We start from the raw sequence: 24,274 nt of genomic DNA, 5'->3' as shown, positions 1-24,274 counted from the left end.
GTACATAGATAGAAACCCTAATTCTGCTAAGGCATGCTTCAATTCAAAGCAGAATCATTTGTGGTATCTAACTGAAAGATTTGTTGTATATCTCATTAATGAGGACTTACCGGAAGATGTTCAACAAGCTGTTGCTCTTCAGCTTTACAAAACTCCCAGGCCAGAGATAGCATATTCATACAAACTAGGTAAAGCAATGCCACAAATTGTTGTAAATGGTCATACTAAACTTCTTTTTGAACTTGTCGGAACAGAGATTTTTCAGGATCTTTTAGGCATGAAAGTGACAAGCAGGCATATCTTTCAGCTGTTGCAAGCCATAGTCAAAATTCAAAATAACAAAGATTAAATCTTGTTTTAAAGATATTAAATAATAGCATAATGGTTTAATCTTTTCACTACCGAAGATATATTTGGAAGAAATGCTATACTTTGAACCTAATAAAATACTTGTTTTATTGAATTATCAAAATAAAAAAGTAATAATAAGATTGCTTATGTTTTAATTTTACACAACTTAGTTTGTTGTAAGATGTAAGAAACTTTTCATGGGTCTTACTAACACCTAAAAACATGATTTAAAATACCATGGTATTTTTTGCAAAAGTTTTCGAACCTTTTTTTCAGGCCCCTGATCACCCCGCGCCTTACTTTATAAAAAAAAGCGACTTTCAATTCCTAAAGTGCAAGGCTTAACAGTGTACCTATGAGTTTGAAATTTTCCAGGGGTTTTACTAACACCTAAATTCACAATAAAAGAAACCATGTTCAATTATGTTCATGTTCAAAATATGTTCAATTATAACTTTTGTTTATTTTTGACGGACCCTAATATATATATATATATATATATATATATACAGGCTTGGTCGGGAAAGGCGTGCGATCGCACTCTGATCTTGACCACGCATACAATATTTAGTTGCGACAACTTGCCCACGGCTTCATAGATGTTTTGAGAACATTTCAAAAAATAATCAAGCGCAAAAAAGTTCAACTGGACCGATGAGAGACAATTACAAAAGTTAAAAGCTTCCTGATTAAATTGTTATAAAATAAGTTTAGAATAATTAATAAACTTCGTCTTTTATAATTAAGCGACACTCTTTTATATAAAGTAAAAACTTACTATTAATAATTGTTTAATAAAGAAACAATTGTTATTCAATTTATCAAAGAGTTTAGTATAATTTCTTTTATTTGAGTACTTCTGATTTATTTCAACAAGATTCTAATAAACAAACGTTTGTTGATTTATTTAATAAATAAAAAAGTCAATCTTTTTTTAACCATTTCGCGCTTTACGTAGTTGGCCTGAGTTTTGTTTTTACAAATTACATACGATTCTTTGTAGTACGACGAACAAAAGAAACAATTAAATCATTCAGTTACTATGACAATGTTAGAACGTTGTTTTTAGCAGTATCTTTAAAAATGTTAAAAACAATTCCGCAATGTGCTAGACCCCTGAATTAGCGGTCTATAATGATCAGTATCCAAAAAAATTACATTCCAAATGAATTATATTTTTATTTTTTATTTTACTAACCAAAACCAAATTTTAAATACGTCAAACTATCTGAAAGCATTTTTTTATGATTAAACTCAAAAGGTAAAAATAAATTACGAGGAGGAAGCGGAACTGCTTTACCACTGATTATGAATAGTGAGTGGGCTTTTTTTTTATTTTTTATTTTAATAAGTATTTAAAACAGAAATAAGTAAATTTAAGTTTAAGTATAACAAATTTGTAAGAATGACATCTGAAGCAAAAAAAATTCAAGATAGTAAACCAATATCTAAGAACTTAAAAACTTTTCTTTCGTGGGGGAAAGAATCAGTTATTGGATACACGGAAGAAAATGGCTTAGTTGTCAAAATATGGTGTAAGATTTGTGCTAGGAACAAAACTGAAATTTTAACGGATGCTTTAGTTAAAGGAGTATCAAATCATTCTTTGACAGCGTTTACGGAGGGAACTTGTGTGGTGACAAAGTATCAGGTAAAATTAAAATAATTAGCTTGTTCTTAATTTGTGACTCCAGGAATTAATTTAAACATAATTTTTCTACCATTATATAACTTATAACTGTAGTTATCTTATAATTTACTATATTACTAAGTGAATAAATTTTTTAGAAAATTGCTTAATTTGAACCGTGATTTTTTCTTTGATAATAATAAAGGTTGATCGCCATCTTAGAGGGCAAAGCCATAGATTAGCGGTGCTGATTGATAATGGTAACTCAGAAGATCCTGGAAGTAGTTGTATTGCTAACCTCGATATGGAAAACTTGTTAACTATTACACAAGACAACCGCGAAGCGTTATTAAAGATGATTAGAACAGCCTATGAAATGGCTCTAAAACCAAGCATGCCACATAGCCATTTCAAGACACTGATCAAATGCCAAAGACTTAATGGTGCACTCCTTTTACAAGGAAAAGACAACAATAAAGCAGGTTATTGATTTTTAGGTTCAGTTTCTTTTTCGTAATTTAATAAAATAATTCAAATGAAAAAATCAAATTAAAGTTACGTTACTATTATAATGAAAGTTTAATTTTTTTTTTTTTTTAAGATTTTACATTCGAATGGTCTTATCCTTTTGATTTATCCATTTTATTTTTTAATTTGAAAAATATTAGTTTTATTATTATTTTTTTATTTTATTGTTTTTAATTTCTTTTTTAGCACGTGAATATATCTCATGCATTGCCAGTGCCATTAAAGAAAAAGTTGCTAAAATTGTCAATGAAACAAACTTTTTCTCCATTCTTTCCGATGGTTCTCAGGCTAGAAAAACAAAGGATGAAAAAGAGTTGATTCTTGTGCGCGTTGAACGCGAAGGGACCCCTGCCTGTTTTGTAGTTTCTTTACTTGATATGAACAGTTTGGGTGGTATGAATGCCAATACCATTAAAAAGGCTATTGATAGCATTTTTATTGAAACCGGTAGTGTTCCTTTAACTGCGTCAGCTTACAAATACAAACTTGTAAGCGCTACGGCCGACGGAGCTTGCGTTAATTTTGGAATTTATAATGGCGTGTTAACACAATTAAAAAAAGATAGAATGTGGCTGATAAAAATTCACTGCGTAAACCATCGTTTAGAATTAGCAATAAAAGATGCTGTGAAAGATATTTCCCAGTATAAAGAGTGTGAACGTTTTTACATTTCCATATTTAATTTATTTTGCAATTCTGGAAAGCTAAAATGCGCAGTTAAAAAAGCTGCTGAGGCTTTGAACATTACATATTACACGTTGCCTAAAATATTTGGAACGCGCTTTATAAGTCACAGGAGACGCGGCTTTACAAAACTTTTACATAATTGGCCTTCGCTTATTGTGGGTTTCGATAATACTCTTGCTGATCGCAACACTAAAGCAGATATGCGTGCTAAACTTTCTGGATTGTCCAAACGGTTGCATGACTACAGACTATTATGTATGGTTTGTAGTTATTTGGACATCTTAGAAAAGTTATCACCATTATCATTGGTTTTTGAAAAACAAATGTTAATGGTGAATGAGTTAAAACCAGCGGTGGATATAACAAAGGCTAGCTTAGCGAAATTAAGCCATGAAGATATTGATAATATTATTGATTCATATTTACTCAAGTTTATAATCAATGAAAAAGATGGTTCAACCAATCTTCTTTCTTCGTATTTCAAAGAAGGTAACGAATTGAAAAAATCAAACCCTGAGTTTGTTGAGATTGAACTCAACAATATGGCTAATCTTAACTTTGAATGTATTCATTCTGCCATTAAAGTAAGAAAATTAGCAATTGAAATCATTCTGCCATTAATAAACGATAGATTTAGTTCGCTGTTAAATCCCATATTCGAATCAATGGATTGGTTAGATCCGCAAGTATGGACAGCAGACAGCATGTATGGTGATGCCAGCATATCTTTATTGCTAAACGAATTTTTTTACCCTCTAGAAAAATTAGGAATGGATTTTAAAATGGTTTTTTCGGAATGGAGAGCTGCAAAACTATTAATAAATGCGCAATACACCACTGCACTCACACCATTGCAAATATGGCAGAATATTTTTCTTTATTATAAAATTAAGTTTCCAAACTTGAGTCTTTTAGTTGAACTTCTGATGTGTATTGCTGGTTCTAATTCAGCTGTCGAACGCGTTTTCAGTATTTTGACTGTGATTTTGACTGATAGGCGTTTAAAGATGAACCACTCAACAATGGAAGACTCAATAATCATAGCAGGGAATGACACGAATTTCACTCAACAAGAACGCGATGATATTTTAAGTCGTGCTGTGGATATTTTCTTAGATAAGCGAAGAGTTTTTTTCCTTGATTCAGCTAATGCTAGTATTGCCACTGATTATAGTAGCGAAGAAAGCTGCACCAGTGAAGATATAAGTTCTATATCTGAATCGGACGGATAAAAAATTTGTAATATAAATTTTATCCCACATAATTTTATATTTATGTACATTACTTAAGAGTCCTGAAGGACGAAAATATATTTAGCATTATATATATGATATCTTTGATTGTCATATTCTTGTTATACGATTGCATAAATAAGTTGAATTTAATAAAAAGGCAGCGTATAAGCTAATATATGTATATATTATATGCTGTATATATAAAACTTTTTAATAATATAGATCAAAATATGTTAATAAAAAGTTTATACTCTGCCATTTTATTAAATCTTTTAAACATCTGTGTGTGTGTGGCTCCAACAATAAGTCAACATATTAAAACAAAACAAATTTATATTAGCGAATCTTTTTAAAGCATTCGTCAATATAAAATCATTTAATTAGTAAAGATTAAAGTTATGAATTTAATTTTTTTGCGTGTATTTTTAAAACTTATTGCTATGCGGACAAACATGGAAACATACTTGAATGTTCTCAAAACATCTATGAAGATGTCATAGTAACTGAATGATTTAATTGTTTCTTTTGTTCGTCGTACTACAAAGAATCGTATGTAATTTGTAAAAACAAAACTCAGGCCAACTACGTAAAGCGCGAAATGGTTAAAAAAAGATTGACTTTTTTATTTATTAAATAAATCAACAAACGTTTGTTTATTAGAATCTTGTTGAAATAAATCAGAAGTACTCAAATAAAAGAAATTATACTAAACTCTTTGATAAATTGAATAACAATTGTTTCTTTATTAAACAATTATTAATAGTAAGTTTTTACTTTATATAAAAGAGTGTCGCTTAATTATAAAAGACGAAGTTTATTAATTATTCTAAACTTATTTTATAACAATTTAATCAGGAAGCTTTTAACTTTTGTAATTGTCTCTCATCGGTCCAGTTGAACTTTTTTGCGCTTGATTATTTTTTGAAATGTTCTCAAAACATCTATGAAGCCGTGGGCAAGTTGTCGCAACTAAATATTGTATGCGTGGTCAAGATCAGAGTGCGATCGCACGCCTTTCCCGACCAAGCCTGTATATATATATATATATATATATATATATATATATATATATATATATATATATATATATATATATATATATATATATATATATATATATATATATATAAATATACATATTATACCAACTTGTGTTTTTTCTTAACACTAAAAAAAAAAAAAAACTTTTTAGACTAGTTTTAGGTATATTTATAACATCTAAAACTAATCATAAAAAGCTATATAAAACAAAAATATAACTACTGCAATATACTATATAAATATACTGCAAAGTAGTTTTGTCAATATAAAAAGGTTGTAGTAATATAAAACAACTTTGGTACAATATTTATTGCTGTTTTATGCAGTTTATAACATCAACAACATGAAACGCAAATAAAATGAAGTAAATAAATAGAAACATTCAAATAATAAACTGAACTAATAAAGTGAAGATATTTTGTTAGTTGAAAGAAGATCTTGACACAAAGAACATTTAAATTTGGATTTAATTTTTTTTGCTATATACCCAGCAACATGATTAACAACTTCCTTTGAACTTTCACATAAATCATATTCTTCTATTTTATTTTGTAAAACTAGATTTAGAAACATTTAAATAATAAACTAGATTTAGAAACATTCAAATAATAAACTAGATTTAGAAACATTCAAATAATAAACTAGATTTACAAATATTCAAATAATAAACTAGATAAATTAATAAATTAGAATTAATGAAAACATTATCTTCATAATACTCTAAAAATAATATTTGAAATAAAACATGCTCTATCTATAGACCAAACAAGTTGGATCAAATCAAAAAAACTAATAAATGTCAAATAAATACCTAACTTATTTGATACCATGTTTTTTAATTAATTATTTCATGACCTTGCATACTAATAAAATATTTTTTACGATGGTTTTAAGTTGATTTTTTCATTCAATTTTTTCATTTAAAATGTTTGGCAATAAAATAAAAAAGAGAGAAAAAAATTTGGTTTAATTAATCGAATTATATTTCCATAGGTCTAAGTATATGCTTAAATTTTTAATTAAAAAAAAAAATAGTTTGAACAGAATAAGAATTATTTAATTTTTTAAATTTAAATTTAGTTTTTAGTTCACTCATTCAATATTTGCAACATAATGTTTCTACTTTTAATACTATTTTCAAGAAACCAAAAGTAATGACCTAATTACAAAGAATATTTAATTTTTAAAAATGTTTATGATTTAAATAAAACTTCCTTTCTCACTTGCACTATCTTCTAAATCTGATATTACTACTGTAGCTGTTTTATTAGCTGTATCTGTTTGGTTTTCTGGAAAGATCCATGCTATGCCACTGGGTATTACGGACATCACTACAGTTTCTATTTAATTAAATTTATAATAATTGTAAGCAAGCGTTACAAACTCCCAAAATATTTTAGTTAAATTAAATTTCAAGAGTAACTAAAACTCAAAAGTGCTTTACGTTGAATGAAATTCTCTGCGCAAAAGAGCAAATGATCATACTTCTAATTAAAAGTTATATTTAGCATGATGTACTTTATGCATGATCCCTAATAAAAACCTTAGATATAAATATTCTATACTTTTATTAAAAGTTCATTTCAGGTCAGGTCAAGTTCAGATCAGGTCAGGTCAAGTTCAGGTCAGGTCAGGTCAAGTTCAGGTCAGGTCAGGTTATCCTGCTAATTGTAACATGTAACCCAGTACAATCTGCTTCATGTCCTGCTGCCTTGTAAGACACACTTTTTTAGGCAATGGCTAGGAGAAGCTAACTCCGACTTAAAACACCCCCTTGGAGCAGAAAAGGCTAAAGATGGTGTCTCGATAAAAATACTTATATTGGGCAGATGTTAAATGCATACGGCTACTGTCTTGTAGAAGGCCTCCTAGGCAAAGACTTAAGGGTAAACAGATTCTATCTGTTGACCAGCCTTGCACCTCTTCTTTATCTATAAGCCTGGCACAGATATATTTATATTACATTGTTTCCAGTTTAGGATGTTGAATGCTGGATCTTCTTGACTCAATGCATTGGTTTTGCTTGTGTCTCTGTTTCTATGACTAGGCAACTCATTCTATTATCTCCTAATAAGGGTACAGCTCTAAAACTCAGTTTTATGGTTCTGAGGCCAGCTGGTAGTCAGGTTGTCCGAACTCTGTAGTAGCTCTCAGAGAGGCTGATTCCATCAACAGCTGCAAAATATCAGAGTATTAACAGTGTCATGTTGCCCATGGATAGTGTCTATGTTAATGCTTTTGACGAGCATTGCAAATAAGTAGTACTTAGTGTCAGTGACTCTGCAGGCATTAAGGCCCACAACTTTTGCCTTTCTCAATCTCTTACTTAAATAGTCAACTCTCCAACTCGCTTTCCAGACAACCCAATATATTTACCTTCTCTACTTGACTTATGTCTTGTTTCTGATCCTAGTGCTTCTAATCACGGTTTGATCTCTCTAAAACTATTATCTATTTCTTCTTCATCATCAAAATACCCCTATAATCGTTCCAAGTCAAGCCTCACTCTTCTCCATAGTTTTCCTCACATTGTGCTGCTGCAATTTTTAATCAAAACCAATACTTCCGTATTTATCAGCAAAACAATTTTCCAGAAAACAGACATCTGTTCACTATTGCTAGAAAACATAAAAAGGGTTGCCTAACGCCAAAGCCCGCTATTCTCAGGTCATGAAATCTGGTATTTCATCTCAAAAATTAGCCTCTTGTGACTTCTGGAGAATCTTTAACAATATCAATAATAAGGGCAAATCTGTTATTCCACCTCTCTTGTATGGTTCAGATTTTGTAACCTAAAGACAAAGTTGAATTGTTTGCTAAGAACTTTTCATCAATATCGTCTCTCCATTCCACTAGTTGCATTCTACCACATATAGCTGACAAACAGGTCGATCCATTGCTTGACATTCATATCACTACAGCTTCTGTATCTAAAGTGATTTACTGCTTAGGCTCTACTACAGCTTGTGGTCCAGACAACATAACTGTTATAGTCTTGCAGAAGTGTTGTCCGGAGCTGTCGTCTATAATTTCAAAACTACTTAACAAGTGCTTATCAGTAGGGATTGTCATACTGGTTATCGGTTTACCGGTAAATAGCTAAATTTGGTTCAAGTTTTTTACCTGTAAATTTTTGTAAACTACCGGTAAATCAAGCTATTTTCTATGTAAGGTTTGTTATAATTCCTAATTGCTGAATATTTTTATTTAATAAAAAACATACTATAAATATTAAATAAGTTATTTATTTTCTTGTCAATAGATTAAAAATTAAAAATATAAAAGTATTAAGCATTCTTTTGTTTAAACTTAACGCATGAGTAAACTTAACGACTCTAATTAAACAACGTTTGAAATAGATGTTGGTTTGTTTTGCAAATTTTTTATTATTAAAGAAAATTATTTCGATTTGAAAATTGTTTTAAAGACCTTTTAATGGATAAAAGTTCAATTTAGAATTACTATAATCGTACAGAAACAAGAGATATAGCCATATGTAAACAATGCACAAAAAGAATTAAAATGACAAGTGGAAGTACTAGTAGTTTACATGCCCATCAAAAGAGTCAACATAAAATTAATGTGTTAAAAAGAAATATAAAAGAACGTGCAAAACAACTGGCAGTTGCAGTAGCATCAAAAACCACTTCTTTTATCAAAAAAAAGAGATGAATCTCTTGAAGCAGTACTTTCAAGAATGATTGCACAAGATGTCATTCCTTTCAATAAATTTTGTACATCTGAAGATTTAAAGATGTTAATAAAAACAAAAGGGTACATAAAGTTACCAAAATTGCCCAAAACCATTCACAAAAAAGTAATGGATTATGCCGATAAAATAAGGAAAGAAGTTGTAAAGGAAATTTCACAAAATATGCTCAATAAAAAAGCTTAAAGCCTTACCACAGATGAATGGATATCAAATAAAAACCGCCGGTATATAAATATTATCATTCATGGAAATGACGATAATTTTTGGAATTTTGGATTGACTTGGATTCATGGATTCGCACTTGCTGAGGTATGCACAGAACTAATTGAAAAGAAGCTTAAAGAGTTTAACATAGCTTAGTCAAATATTGTGTGTATAACATCTGACAGAGCTGCCGTTAACAAGAGAATGATAAAGTTACTTAACAAAAACCATCAGTTATGTATCGTATATGGCCTACAATTGGCAATTATGAAAGTACTTTATAATGTTAGTTCAACAGATGTACAAGATGTTAATGAACATGATGGTAATGTATTACTTAATGTTGATTCTGATACTTAAAAATTTTGAAGTAGACCATGAAGATATTGACACTACCCAACTTGTTCTACAAAATGCAGAGCTAATCTTTAATTACAAAAATACGTAAAGTTGTAAAACTTTTCATAAAACCACCAACCAAAAATGATAAACTACTGCAAAAACACATTAAAGAAACTGTTAGAAAAGAACTTTCTTTAATCTTAGACTGTAAAACTAGATGGAGAAGTTTATTAAGCATTCTGGAAAAATTTTTACAACTTCAAGATGCTGTTCAAAAAGTCTGATAGATTTAAAAATTAATATTGATTTTAATGAAAGTGAAGTAAAATTACTTTCAAATATAATATCAAGCTTGCAACCTATTAGATTGGCCATTGAAACACTCTGCACCGAAACGGTTAATTTATATGTAGCCAATCTTACATTAAAATTTATTTTAGACAAGTTAAGTAACCAAAACACTTTTTTAAGTATTGCACTAAAAAATGAATTTATAAGTTGTATTAAAGAAAAAATGATGTTTTCAGATGTGTTACACAATATAACAGACCCTACTGTTACAATTTCTGTTAAAGACAATTATGGCATTTTTAATACCAATAGTAAAGCTGTAATTATTAAAACTATTGACATAGTAGAAAATATTTTGTACAATAATGCCAAATTTGGTGACTGAAAATGAATCAGATTCAGATTTAAATAACAACCTCATTACTGTTAAACCAAATGCTGATTTTTCTATGAAGGAAAAACTTCATCTCTTTCTTAAAAAACAACCGGACAAGAATAAAGGAATAACTGTTTTAGAAGAATGTAGGTCTAAAAGCAAAAGGTCTAAAAGAAGTTGTAAAAAAGCAATTGAAGTACTTTCGACAAGAAAATATTCAAGGGAAGTACATTCAAATAGTTTTTGACTATTTGATGACCCTTTGTCCAACAAGTATTGAACCTGAAAGAGTATTTTCCGGAGCTGGACTAATTTGGAATCATCATCATCATCATCAGGCTTTAGCCTTCCTCTTTTATGCTGTTTCTTTAATAAAAACAATCTAGAGCATTTTTTTCTTAACAAAAGCTCATTCATACAATATGTAAGGCACTCTCTTCACATTTTCTTACTTCTACCACTACCATTTTCTACTGAAGCTGCTTCCCCTCTACATGCTGATACCTAAATTAGTTTAACCTTTTCTAACAAATATTGCTTGATACAATGTTTTTTTCTGATCTGTCTAAAATTATGCCTCCTTTTTTAGCCTTGCTAGAGTCACACTACACATCCATCTGATCATCTTCCTTTTTGGCAAATACTGCACCATATAAATACTAAAGCTTATATAACAATGAAAGGTTATTGCATGCCAGCATCTAAATAAAAAGCAAACATATATGTTTATATCCATAAAATTCCAAACTTTTATTCCTTCTGGAATAAAAGTTTGGAAGCTTTTATTACTTCTCTTCAATTTTAAGTCAAGCCTCATTCTACTCTACATTTTTCACCATTTGTTCTCACAGTAGTTAATTACATTATTCATTTTTTTTCATCTTTATTACAAGAACATCTCTCTTAAGAACAAGCGCCCTTTTATTATTACAAGTAGTCAATGTAAAAAAGTCCTGTCTGATGTTAAGCTCTGTTATTCTCGTTTTACTAAATCTTGTATCTTATCTCAAATGTTAGGCTCTAGAGACTTTTGGTTAGTCTTCAACAATGTCATTAACTTAAGTAATTCTAAGATTTAATCTCTAATTCACAGGTCTGATCTTTTTACTTCTCCCCAGAATAAAGCAGAGTTATTTGCAAAGAAATCTTATTCTAATTTGACTCTTGAATATAATGGCCATACTCTTCCTGACAGTTAAATAGATTAACCCATTGTTAAACATCAAAATCACTCTGGCTTTCAATTCTTAAGTTAATTCTCAATTAGACACTTCTACGGTTTGTGCTCAAGAATAGATTTACATTATAGTCTTGAAAAAGTGCTCTCCAGAACCCTCTTCAATTTTTCAAAACTCTAGAAAACACTTTGACCTCTCTAACTATCCAACAATTAGCCTTCACTCTGTTATTAGTTTCTTTATATATAGGTTTAGAGGTTGTTAAATTATTTCTTTCTAACTGCAGTAGTAAAGTTATTCTTGAAGGCCTACCCTCTTCTTTATTTCAAGTAACTTTAAGGGTACCATCTTCTATCAAGCACCAAGTTCTATCTTTGCTCCTGTATTGTTTCATATCTACAATAGCAATCTTATTGAAATCTAAAATTGCTCTATTTACTGACAACTCAACTTTATACTCTTGTCTTGACTAAAAATCTTTACTTTTTAATTGCTAAGAACAAGCAGTCGATTTTAAATCTGATCTCTCTTCTGTAACAGCCTAAGGCTTGCAGTGGCTTGTGGATTTAAATTCTGGACTTAAAATCCACAATTTTTGTTAGACAACAAAACTCATTTACTGCAAAAAAATAATGCAATATTGTTGGCATTCCTATATTGACAAATAACAACCCGCTTACTTTCAGACAAATAGAGTTTTTCCCTTCATGCTAAAAAAAGTTTTATTAATCCAGTTTTTTTTCCTTGAACATAAAAAAAAAACCTTATAAATCTTACCCATCTTCATGTTTTTTTTTATATAACTTACAACTTTTTAAGTCTTAAGTTATACGTTTCCAAGTATTTTAACTTATTCTCTATTTTAAAGTAACTCATAACTTAATAGTGGTTGCTTGCAATCTTGTTTGAAATAAATTAGAGTATAAAAATATATAAATGTACGCCAGTATTCAATAAATAGTAAATGTAAGCATAAAATTACAATATATTAAGTATTGTAAATTTTTTTCCAGCCCTGGCTATCAACCCCTGCTAAATCTTATAATTTTGCCAGGGCTGGGCTTGCAAAAAGTCTCATTTTTAGCCGGGGCCCTGGTCACTTGCTACTTCTCATTCTACAGCTGATTTGATAACAGTAATAATCGATAGGTTTTATCATGCATTAGAGGTGGAGAGGTTAAAGCTATCGCATTTCTAAAGCTAACATTTTCTAGGTAACATCTTTAAGATTATTGAATTCTTCCTTACCAATTGTAGTATAAAAGTTGTCCTCGATGGACAGCATTCTTCTTTATATCCTGTAACTTCAGGGGTTCTTTAAGGATCTATTCTTGGCCCTATACTTTTTTCAATTTACATTAACGATCTATCGGATACTCTCACATCTAAGTTGGCATTGCTTGCTGATGATACTACCATTTATTCTTGTCTTGATAAGAAGCCAACACTCTCTGATTGCTAGGAGGGGGCATTAGAGCTTGAAAAGGATCTCACTTCTGCTACAGCATGGCGCTCACAGTGGTTGGTGAACTTTAATTCAGATGAAATCCAATTTCTTCAAGTCAATCATTATTGCAATAATTTAAATCCCACCACGTCCCTGGTAGTACCGCGCTCAACTTGTTTCTCCACGCAGCGGCCTTGTTCCTCAAGGTTCGTGTTTCGGAGTTATAGAGTTGAGAGAGGGTTAAAACCACTAATAAGTAGCCTCCTCATCTGTAGTAGCCTTCTCGGCCTTGAGGAGGTGGATAACAAAAAAAAAAAAAAAATCTCAAATCCATCCTTGTATAGAATACTGTTAGCATAACTGGTGTAGATCTTCCAATGACGCCCTTTCTCTTTTAGACAAGATGCAAAAACGCATTGTAAACATAGTTGGACCTGCTCTTGCAGCCAACCTCCAACCATTATCACATTGTCATAATGTTGCTTTTCTTGTGCCATCAACTAAAATTCATTCTTGTGTTACTTGTCATTCAATCAAGTCTCATCCTTTAACTGTGACTGTTCCTAAGTGCTCCAAAAACTCTTATTCATAGTTTTTTTTCCTCAAACATCAGTTCTCTGGAATTCACTTCCTTCATCTTGCTTTCCTGATAATAATTTATAATTTACATATATTTTGCCATATAATTTGCAATCTTTTAAGTCGTCTGTATATATATATATATATATATATATATATATATATATATATATATATATATATATATATATATATATATATATATATATATATATATATATATATATATATATATATATATATATATATATATATATATATATATATATATATATATATATATATATATATATATATATATATATATATATATATATATATATATATATATATAGCAAATATGATGAGTGTTAAATAAATGTTGTGAATTTTTAATTATTTGCATAACATTTTCAAATATGCAGCTTAAAGGTAAAATGTAATTAAATACAAAAAAAAAACTATACCATCTAACTAGAGGGGCCAAACACTATAACTTTTATTTTTGTGGGCAACCCCCTCCATTACCTACTTTGGCTGCCTCTATATAATTTCTAAGTCTCACTCTTTAACATTAATAAAAATAGCAATAAATATAATTATATATATTTAAAAAAAGAAAATAAATTACCTTTTTTTCTACAAACTCTTTTCCGGCTGGCACAAACTGAGATCCATAATGCAAGGCAGCATTAGCCATTGGACCATTTACAAAATGCTGTCCTGCATAAAACTCTCCTTGAGGTTGAAAACCTATATTTTGTTGCTGCATCAATGCAGGATCATTCCCGTAAACACTAATATCGTCAAAAAGTTGTGAAGATCCATACCCATATTGCTGAGGCATGTAATTTTGTGGACGTTGCCCTAAATATTTCAAAATATACAAATTTTCAAGGTAATTGAATGGAAATATGGCAGCAAAATTAAAATGTGTAGATAAGTTTTTCTAATTTAGGACGCATAATTGGATCAAGTGTCACAACACTTTTGATGTCTCCTTATTGCTATTTTATGTTCTGCTTTAGCTGGTTACACAAGCAAGGGTTGGATGTGCAAGCATCATAGCTGGTAATGCAAGCGTCACCAGCTAAGGAGACATCTAAAGTAGCATAAAAATATAAATTGGAATATAGAAAAAAATTAACAGTTCTGAAATTTTTAGTTAAACTATGATTCTAAAATATCAAAGAATTGTTATTTACTTTGAAAATAATAAAAGCTTGTTTATCAAAAAAAAAAAAATAATAACTATTAACAACAACAACAACAAACCTTTATTTTTCTTTTTTTCTAATCTTTGTGAACTTCCTAAATATAATCCATAAATTTTTTAAATAGTAATTAACTAATGATAATTAATGCAGCATTTTCAATGATTTTAGCAATCATTGAAAATGCTTCATTAAATTTAAAAAAATAGCAATTTAAAAAAAATAGCAAAATGATTAAAAAAAAATTAATTTATATATAAAAAAAAATCATCAACTGCAATTGAAAATGTTGATTGATTCAACATTAGCTATTGGTTAGAATAAGCAAAAACATGCCAGAGGTAGTTTAGAATTAGGTACTAGTATTAGGCAATAAAAAGTTTTGAAACATTTTATTATTATAACTATAAAGTAATAGTAATATATTTGATCTGTGATCAATAATTTGGTGAGTGTACCAAGTACACTTAGACAGCTATATCATTATTCAGCATAGTTACATTATTTAAAATCCAATGTCGAGTTTAGCTGTAAATGAATTCACAGAAATAGCATTAATGACATCAGTAGTTAATGTACATCAATAATGCAGAGGCAAAAAAATTATTATTTCACAATTATTTTCATTTGATGACCTCTTGCTGATTGATAACTTCTTGGCAAAATTTCAATAAATTTACTTGTTCAATTCCATTGAATAACCCCAAATCCATCTTACAACTAAAGTAGCGAGACCCATTTTATCTAATCTTTTCTTATAACATAGTTTTTTTAGTGGCGATATTATTCTTGTAGCACGATGCTGTACCTTTTCTAAAAGATTCATTTCATTTTTAAGACATGGAGACCGCACAGATATAGCAAAATCAATTAACGGTCTTACAAAAGTTGTGTATATAATTTTTAGTAATTCATTATTTAAACTTAAAAATGTATTCCTCAACACACCCAAAACTTTATTTACTTTACTTGCACATGGAGTTATTTGATTTTTCCATTTCAAGTCAGAGGTAAATACTATACAAAGATCTTTTTCAGCGACATTAGTACTTAAAGATATATTTTGCACAAAAAAAATTCTTTTTGGGTTATTTTTACCAAGGTGCATTATCGAACACTTCTCAAAACTAAACTTTAGTAGCCATTTGTTGGGCCAGTTAACATCTTTATCTAGGTCATTTTGCAATAGGTTAACGCTTGCTTCACAATAAACCCTTGATAATACTTTTGCATCATCAGCATACATTTTCAAAATATTAACAAAGTTCTCAGGCAAATCATTAATATAAACAATAAATAGTAAAGAGCCAATAACCGAGCCTTGCAGCACACCAATAAATATATCCTTCCAAGATGAGATAATTTCTCCCATGACAACTCTTTGTCTTCTAAATGAAATTTTTAATGTAAGGTAGGGTTTAAAACACAAATATATTTGTTATATACTATTTGAATAACTGTGCAAATGTTTAGTTAATTCACGATTTAGAATAAAACGTTTTGATTCTAAAAAATGTTTTAATTTTATAAGAGGTCAATAATCATAAGAAATATATAATTTTATTGAAACTTTATTGATTATTATTTTTATATAAATACTTTATAAACATAAAATAACAAAATAACATTTTCATTTGTAATACTTATACAAATGTAATATTTATTGAACTTAACTAAAAGTTGGAGAAATTTTGGGAAAATTTAAATTTAATTTTTTCAGCATTTATTAATGTCTTATCAAAACCCTGTGGAGGTGAAATGAAATTGAAAATTAAAGCATAGTTAAAAAAATGTGAATTTTGTAAATTACAAGTGCTAGTTGGAGAAGTTAGTTGTAGTTATTAACCAAACAAGACCAAGACCAAAAGTAGCAAAGCAAAGATCAAGACCAAGGTAAAAAGTTTCAAGACCAAGGCAAGAATAAGATCTTCAAGGCCAAGACCTACACAAACATTTTCAAGAACAAAGACTTAAATTTCGGCCTTACGTTAAGGCCAATTATAACCAAAACTATAGGTAGTAAGACAATAAAACCACATGTTGTGAAATTAGACCAAGGTTATGCACTATAACCTTGATCTATAACATTAATTCAATAAGAAAATATACTAGTAAATATATATGAAAGCCGAAAACAAAAATACATAAAAATAATGAACTAAAACTTTTAATTCTTTAATTTCATGTATTTTTGTGCTTAAAGCTAACAACCAATAATAAAATCTTTTAATTAAAGATATGTTGTTATTAGTTATAAGATATTAAACCTTAAAAATTCTGTTTTTAATTTTAAGAAAAACTCATGTGTTTAAATCTTTTTTTAAATTTTGAAATGTTTTAACTAATAAAAAACGTTAAGATATATCACGTGACTTAAATATAGATGTAATAAATTCTCATTAACCAATCATGCCATTGATTGAAAAATAACTCAGGTAAACAAAATCAACTGTAGTAAAATTTTTAAAAAATGAAAACACAAAAGAAAGTTCTGAATTCTTATAGAAAATGTGGAAGGCCAAGGCCAAACCAATCAAGACCAAGGCCAAGAACAAGGCCAAAAACTAACAAATCTGGCTAGTTGTAACACCTTAACTATTGATTTAAACATCAACACATCACCACAATAATTGTCACTAACCATTCTTCAACACTCTTATACCTCAATGCCCACTACACTATCTTTCTTAATAAATTGGTTGGGTTTTTCAAGGTCTACAAATGTAATATTTATATATATATATATGTATATATATATATATATATATATATATATATATATATATATATATATATATATATATATATATATATATATATATATATATGTAAATTATGTTAGTGTATTTTACAAATAGAGTGCTCAATGTTCTTAAAGAACAGAGCAATAATTAATTAGTAAAAAACACTTATCTAACTTTTATCTTCGACTCGGAGTTTCACCATCGCTGGATCATCAGGAAGAGTTCATCAAGAGCTGGATCATCAGGACTCTTCCTGATGATCCAGCGATGGTGAAACTCCGAGTCGAAGATAAAAGTTAGATAAGTGTTTTTTACTAATTATATATATATATATATATATATATATATATATATATATATATATATATATATATATATATATATATATTAGATCTTACCAGTAAGCTGAATTAAAAAAAAATTAAAAAAACTTTTAAATCTTATTATTTTAAAACTTTTTTTAAATTTTATCACAAGAATGTTATCTGAATATGGTTTTACAGTTAATGGAATAACAAAAAGTTCTTTGATGCAAAAACATGTTTTTATTTTGAATACATAATATGTTTTTAAAAATCACATTGTTGCATTGACAACTAATGGTGCAAGTGTTATGTATAGGTACAATGCATATATCGCGTTATTCATCTAGCTGTGAAAGATGAACTATTTGTTGATAGTCACCAAAAAAATATAGCAATTTAAAGTGATATATGAAACAAGGATTTAAAAATGGAAATTAGTTTAAAAACAGATATCACAATCAGATGGTGTTCTTTTGAAGCCACAGTTGAAATATTTATTAAGCTATATAGCTGTATAAAAATCAGTCTGGTTGAATTAAATGCTATTTAAAAATATAAAGAAAATAATTTGAATACTCTTAACAATATGTTAGCAGTTATGTCTCCTTTAAAAGTTGATGTTAAAGCACTAAACTTTAAAGATGCCACATTATTAACACATGAAACAACTGTCATATTTTTAAAGAACGAGTTGACAGAAAGACAGTATGAATTAAGCTTAAATTTCCGAGAGGTTTTCCTAAAATGTATAAACCAGTAAAGATATAAACCACTGCCATAACTTTTGATGTTTCTGAGTAATTTATAAATTAAAAAAAATACAGTGTTTTTTTATTTACTGAGAAACATGACATTGGCATATGCCTAAAAACTAATGAAATGATTATATCCAACATAAGCAACTGCAATGTAAAGTAATGTTAAAAAATATACAGAAAATTTGTGTTCAGCCTAAATATGAACCTGAAGCCTAGATCAATATCAACTTTGATAGTTTTAATATCAGTTTTTTGTGAGTTGAATTTAGCAATACAAAAAAGTCAATATTCTACAATGCTAATCTTGGGCATAATTTTAATTCTTTAAAAAAAGAATTTCAAATATATGAAACAACTGCAATAAAAGCTAGAAATATCAATTTAATATATAATGCTCTTCTAAATATACTCATTTGCTCTGGAAAGCAAAATCTAATATTTTTAAATGCGATTGTACTTTAATAGTTAATTTCAGTATATTTACAAATGAATAATATATAAATGATTTTAGTAAATAAATTTTTTATTTACCTACTAAAATCATTTATATATTATTTATTTATAAAACAATAAACAAGTTAATAACTTTTTCTTTTTAAACTTTTAAATTTTAGCAAATTGTTAAATTTTTGAATAATTAAAAAATAGTTATTTGGATATTTGAGTTATTCAAATATCCGAAAACCACAAATAGTATTAAACTCTAATCCAAACACATTTTCAAATTTACGGCAAATGAAACCAGTAAATAAAATTTTGTACACTTGACAGATTAAAAGGATAAAAGAATATTTAAATCAAATTTTTTTACCAAAAGGTTAAATTTTTTAACACTTAGGTAAAAAAAAATTGCAACTTTATTTATTTATTTATTCCTTATTTATTCTATTTTAAATAAAATAAACTTGTCATTATTATAACTATTATTATTATCATTATAATTATTATTATTTAAAGCGCTTCAAGCAATAAAGTTTCAATAAACTTATACTTCAATTTTTTTCTCTTTTTTCTACAAGAGCCTAACAATTAATGTGTATTACTGTTTAGCAAAAAAAAAAAACTAATTAAAAAATTAGTACACTTAAACTGAGATTTTGGGAAGAAAATAAAATAAACATTTGATGGAAATATAGAAGAAAATATGATAAGTATTCTCTTTTGATACATTAAATTTTTAAATAATAAGTTATATTGGTTATGGAGTTCTTATGTGATTTTAATTTTTTTGATTTATTCACATAAACTAAGAAATACTTTTTGAATTACATCAAAAAATCGTATGACTTATAAGTTCAAATTTTGAAAATACAAACTTTTTCTTAAAAAAATTTGGGCAACAATACTTGTAGTTATATGAGCATAAATACACAAAATAAAATTGTAGATTAAAAATACTACCAGGAAAAAAAAAATCAAGTCTTTTAAAATTAATAACCGCTCTTTTAAAAAACAAAAAATGATATTGATTTAAAAAAATCTTTTTTGTTAATCCAAATAAGCAGTGATGTTAACAAGTAATTCTCAAGAATTTTGGCCTACAGTTTTATTATAGTATTATTATTATTTTTTATTTACTTATTAATTTTTTTTTGTGTGTGTGTGTAAACTTTTTGTTAATTATCTTAACTTCCTCAGCCTAAAAAGTTTTTTTAACTTTTGAAAATTTCTTTTAAAAACTTTATAAAAAACCTTAAAAAGTTGTAATAAATAAAGTCTTAACCCTGAAAATCTTTGAAAAAACTTATTAAGGACTTTTCAAGAACTTTAAGTCTGCTATTTTTAGGTTTTACAGCAGAATTTATATACTTAAAATTCGGAATTTGAATATGCTCCTATTTATCCTATAAGACATTAGACCTATATTTTTAGAAAGTCCTTGTTAACATTACTACAAATAAGTAGTTTAAGTTACAAAGGCTATCATCCATACATCAATATTTTTTTAATTTAAAAAAAGTATATATTATTACCTAAAGAATTCATATATTCGTGTGGAGGATCCATTTAAAAATTTGACAGATTACTGTTTTGCTATTTTTTTATAAACTTTTATTACAATATTATTATCATTATAATTCAAAGGTTTCGCAACGTCCGCATAAAATGATTACGAAAAACAAAAAATGAGACGAATCAAGTTGAAAAAGACAATTCGATACGGGAGGTTTTTAGCGTTGCGTGAGATTCAAGCTTTTTTTCTCACAGTAAATTTAGTTCAATAAAGTTGGTAAAAAAAAAACTTTCCTACAATTGTTGCATGAGAGTTGCACAATAACTACGTTTTATAATTAAAACATTCTTGCGTAAGTTGCACAACTTGAAATTGGTTGTACCACAAATGGTTGTAGAAACAAATCAATTTATGCAACAATTGTTGCGCAACAAAATCGCACAATTGTTGTACAACATTTCTCTAGCTTTATAGTTGGCAATTTATATCATAAACCAATACTTTTCCGTTGGAATGTTCATACACTAACAGAAGATTGTGCAGTCTTTTAATGGAAATTTTTTATGGTTAGTTCTAGGACGTCCTTTTTTTCAAAAAGTGGAGACAGAACAAGATATATTATTCTCTTTCCACTTTTTGAAAAAAATAGTTTATTAATAGTATTATATATCTTAAATAATTTTTTTTCTACAGTATTAAAACCTAAGTTATAAGTAAAATATGTGCAGAGAAAACACAACTTATAGAATTTTTTTTTTAAATGCCATCTCATAAAGTTTATATTTTTTTTAAATTGTTTTGTCCAAGAAGGTATTAAAGGCTAATAGACTATATTATAACTCTTTATTTTATCTCAAAACGTTGCGATATAAAGACTGATTATCAGAGACAAATGCAGTTTATTGGGCATACATTAAAAGAATTTTGTATAGATAGACGCATTGAGTGTACGTATGACAACCAAGGGTATGGTTCCGGCAAAGAGTTGTTCAAATAAATTGCAATAAATATACAAACAATTTTAATAAGTTTTTATAATTTTTATAAAATTCAGCTTCTACCAGCTCATGTGTTCGAATGAACATTTTGTTTTAGCACAGTTTAGGTCCGATAAATCTGAGTTTTTAGCACCGATTAGTTACTGTATTTGAAACTAAGATTTACCATTATACGCCCGAAGCAAAAAAACAATCTATTATTCTACGCATCATTACTTGGCAAGTTGAAGCCAGAACTTGTGGGAAAACGGCCATATTTGTAGAAAAATCTTGTTTCACCAAGAAGCACACTCCTCAGCGGTTGTCTCGCCAAAAATCCATGGTTTACGCTTTAAACTGTTTGACTATCCGTCCTACTTACCAGATCTAACCCCAAGCGGCTTTTTGTTTCAACAAGTTTGCAAAGAGGCAAAAAAAAATTTAGTTTACTATTATTTCAGCACATGCTTTAAAGCCAACATATTATATACCAATTTAAAAGTTTTAAGGTTTACAATTTTGAGATTACAGTATTGAACAAATAATGATTATTCAATTAACATTTAAAAATTGATTTACAATACAGCGATTTTTAAAAAGTTAAAAATTTTCAGACAAAGCGTTTATTTTTTAAAAGATACGAGTTTTTAACAATGTTTTGTCATAAATATATATAAAAGTATAATCACATTAGTATTTTGTAGGATATTCTTTACAATCAAGAACTATATTACTGCAAACATTAATGGGAATTTAGTCCCATATTTCTTTGATTTTACTAAATAAACCAGAATGACTTGTAGGCTTGGTATCTTTCATTTGATAATCTTTATGTTTTCATAGAAGTTCATGGGAATCAATTCAGGTGATTGGAACGGCCACTTCAAAACATAAACTTTACCCTTTTTGAAAAACTCCTGAACCAATTTGGCTGTGTGTTATCTTGTTAGTATATCTCCTCGAGGCATTTTATCCTTTGCATGAGGTAACATAATGTTACCTCATGCAAACATATACCTTTGCATATACCTTTGCATATTTCTTGATCCATACGACTAATAATTCTATGGAAAGGACCAATTCCATCCCAACTAAAATATTCCCAAATCCTTACACTATCTCTTCCAAGTTTTACGGAATGCAGTTGATATTTAGGACCATATACTGTACTTACTGGACGTCAAACATACCTAATTTCATCTTATCCGAACAGCATAAACTTTAATCACTAAAATATTTTTTTGACTATTATTGAATACTCTATTTTAGATAGTCTAAGGCAAATTCTTTTCGTGCGTTTCGGCTTTTCATGAAAACCAATGGCTTTTTAAATGGGTGTCTTCTAAATAAATTAGCGTGACATAAAAGACGATTTGTAGTAAAAATACTACAACTCATTTTATAGAAACATTTGTGCGTTAATATCAACAGCAACTGTCGATATAAATGTACAAATATACGTACGCATTATTGAAAATCTCCGTTTGACAGCTGCTGTCAAACGGGGATTTTCAATAATGCAGTCTGGATAGTCACAGTTACTAATGAAGTCTGGATAGTCATTTACAAAGAGCACAAATATTAAAGCTGCAAGAACTGATGCTTGAAAGGCTACACTTATCAATCTTTGCCAAGCAGAAATCCAGTGTAATAAATGGTCTCGAATGCCCTAAGCTTGAATTTTGCAGAGGAGTTGTTTGTGTGGCACTGTGTTGATTGCTTTTGCAAAGACGGTAAAAACTATGTTATCAAGGTGTCCAGGGTAAAATGTTTCCGTCGAGAATGTCACGTGACTCAATCAAGTTTGTAAGGCAATCTTTGTGGTGTATAAATCTATGTTAAGTTTTTGAAGTTAGATTGTTTAGTGTACAGTGTTTCATAATCTTCTCTTTAATAATTCTCTCCATCATAATGCACGGTGTTACAAGCCAGGCCCTTAGGAACAAAAATTATATTGGGGGGGGGGGGGGCAGTACTACCTTGAAATAGTTTTAAGAACCTTATTTTTTTTTCAGTCAATTTCTTCAAAACTGTTTATTTGAAAAATTATTTTGGGGCAAATGCCCCTGCTGGTCTCCCCCCCCCCCGGTTGCTACGGGCCTGCAAGCCTTGAGCTTGTTTCCTTTTTTGAAAATAAACTTAACATTTGATTTACGCAAATTATTTGGAACCTCCTCAGGGTTGAAAAGATTGTCTGAAAATGAGTGCAAGAGGTGTTGCAAAAGCTTTTGCGCAGTTTTTTCAAACACGTGGAAGTAATCTGTCAAGTCCCATTGATTTTGTTCCGTCAAGGCCAAATAAGTAGTTTTGTACGGCCGCAGCAGTAAATAAACTTTCGTCCACTTTGCAAGTTGATGTTGTTATCTTTTCAAATGTTGATATAGTATTAGTAGTTCTTCAACAAAAACTGAATTAAAATGATTGATTATTGTTGAACTTATAATTTTCAAATCTGTGGTGATATTGCCATTCCTAATTTCAAGCATACTAATGTGATTATGTACTTTAGGTTTGGTTTTTACATATGAGCATAGAGAGTTTGGAAAATCCTTGAAACTGCTTACTTTTTGTTGAAATAAAGGACAGCCGCTTTGACCACTTTAGTCACGTTTTTACAGCTTTGTTGTAAATGTCATTAAACCAACTGTACAGATTGTTTACAAAGAATTTGGTTGCTAATACTTAAGAATTTATGTGTGTTAAAATTGCATTGAAATTTGTTTTACTCCAGGTAAGCCGACG

At 28.8% G+C, this 24,274-nt stretch overlaps 2 protein-coding genes across 2 annotated transcripts in view; one reads left to right on the top strand and one right to left on the bottom strand.

Moving 5' to 3' along the window:
- The window catches only part of LOC100210901 (protein YIF1B-B), a 37,514-nt gene extending 16,792 nt beyond the window's left edge, over nucleotides 1-20,722 (bottom strand). Inside the window, exons 1-3 of the mRNA XM_065805579.1 lie at nucleotides 20,575-20,722; nucleotides 14,856-14,891; nucleotides 14,212-14,447 (exon numbers count right to left, since the gene is read on the bottom strand). Of these exons, the coding sequence (XP_065661651.1) occupies nucleotides 14,212-14,447; nucleotides 14,856-14,891; nucleotides 20,575-20,608 (306 nt within the window). The 5' untranslated portion in view covers nucleotides 20,609-20,722. The remainder of the gene's footprint in view (nucleotides 1-14,211; nucleotides 14,448-14,855; nucleotides 14,892-20,574) is intronic.
- Nucleotides 877-4,428, top strand: LOC136084947 (zinc finger protein 862-like). Its single transcript, XM_065806349.1, has 3 exons — nucleotides 877-2,002; nucleotides 2,187-2,463; nucleotides 2,696-4,428. Exons 1-3 carry the CDS (start codon nucleotides 1,757-1,759, stop codon nucleotides 4,426-4,428), a joined length of 2,256 nt encoding a protein of 751 aa, XP_065662421.1. The 5' UTR covers nucleotides 877-1,756.
- Nucleotides 20,723-24,274: the final 3,552 nt, after the last annotated feature.

Source organism: Hydra vulgaris, chromosome 09, assembly GCF_038396675.1.
Source record: "Hydra vulgaris chromosome 09, alternate assembly HydraT2T_AEP".
NCBI lineage: Eukaryota > Metazoa > Cnidaria > Hydrozoa > Anthoathecata > Hydridae > Hydra > Hydra vulgaris.
Note: the sequence above shows the minus strand (reverse complement) of the source record. Positions and strands in the feature narration are given on the sequence as shown.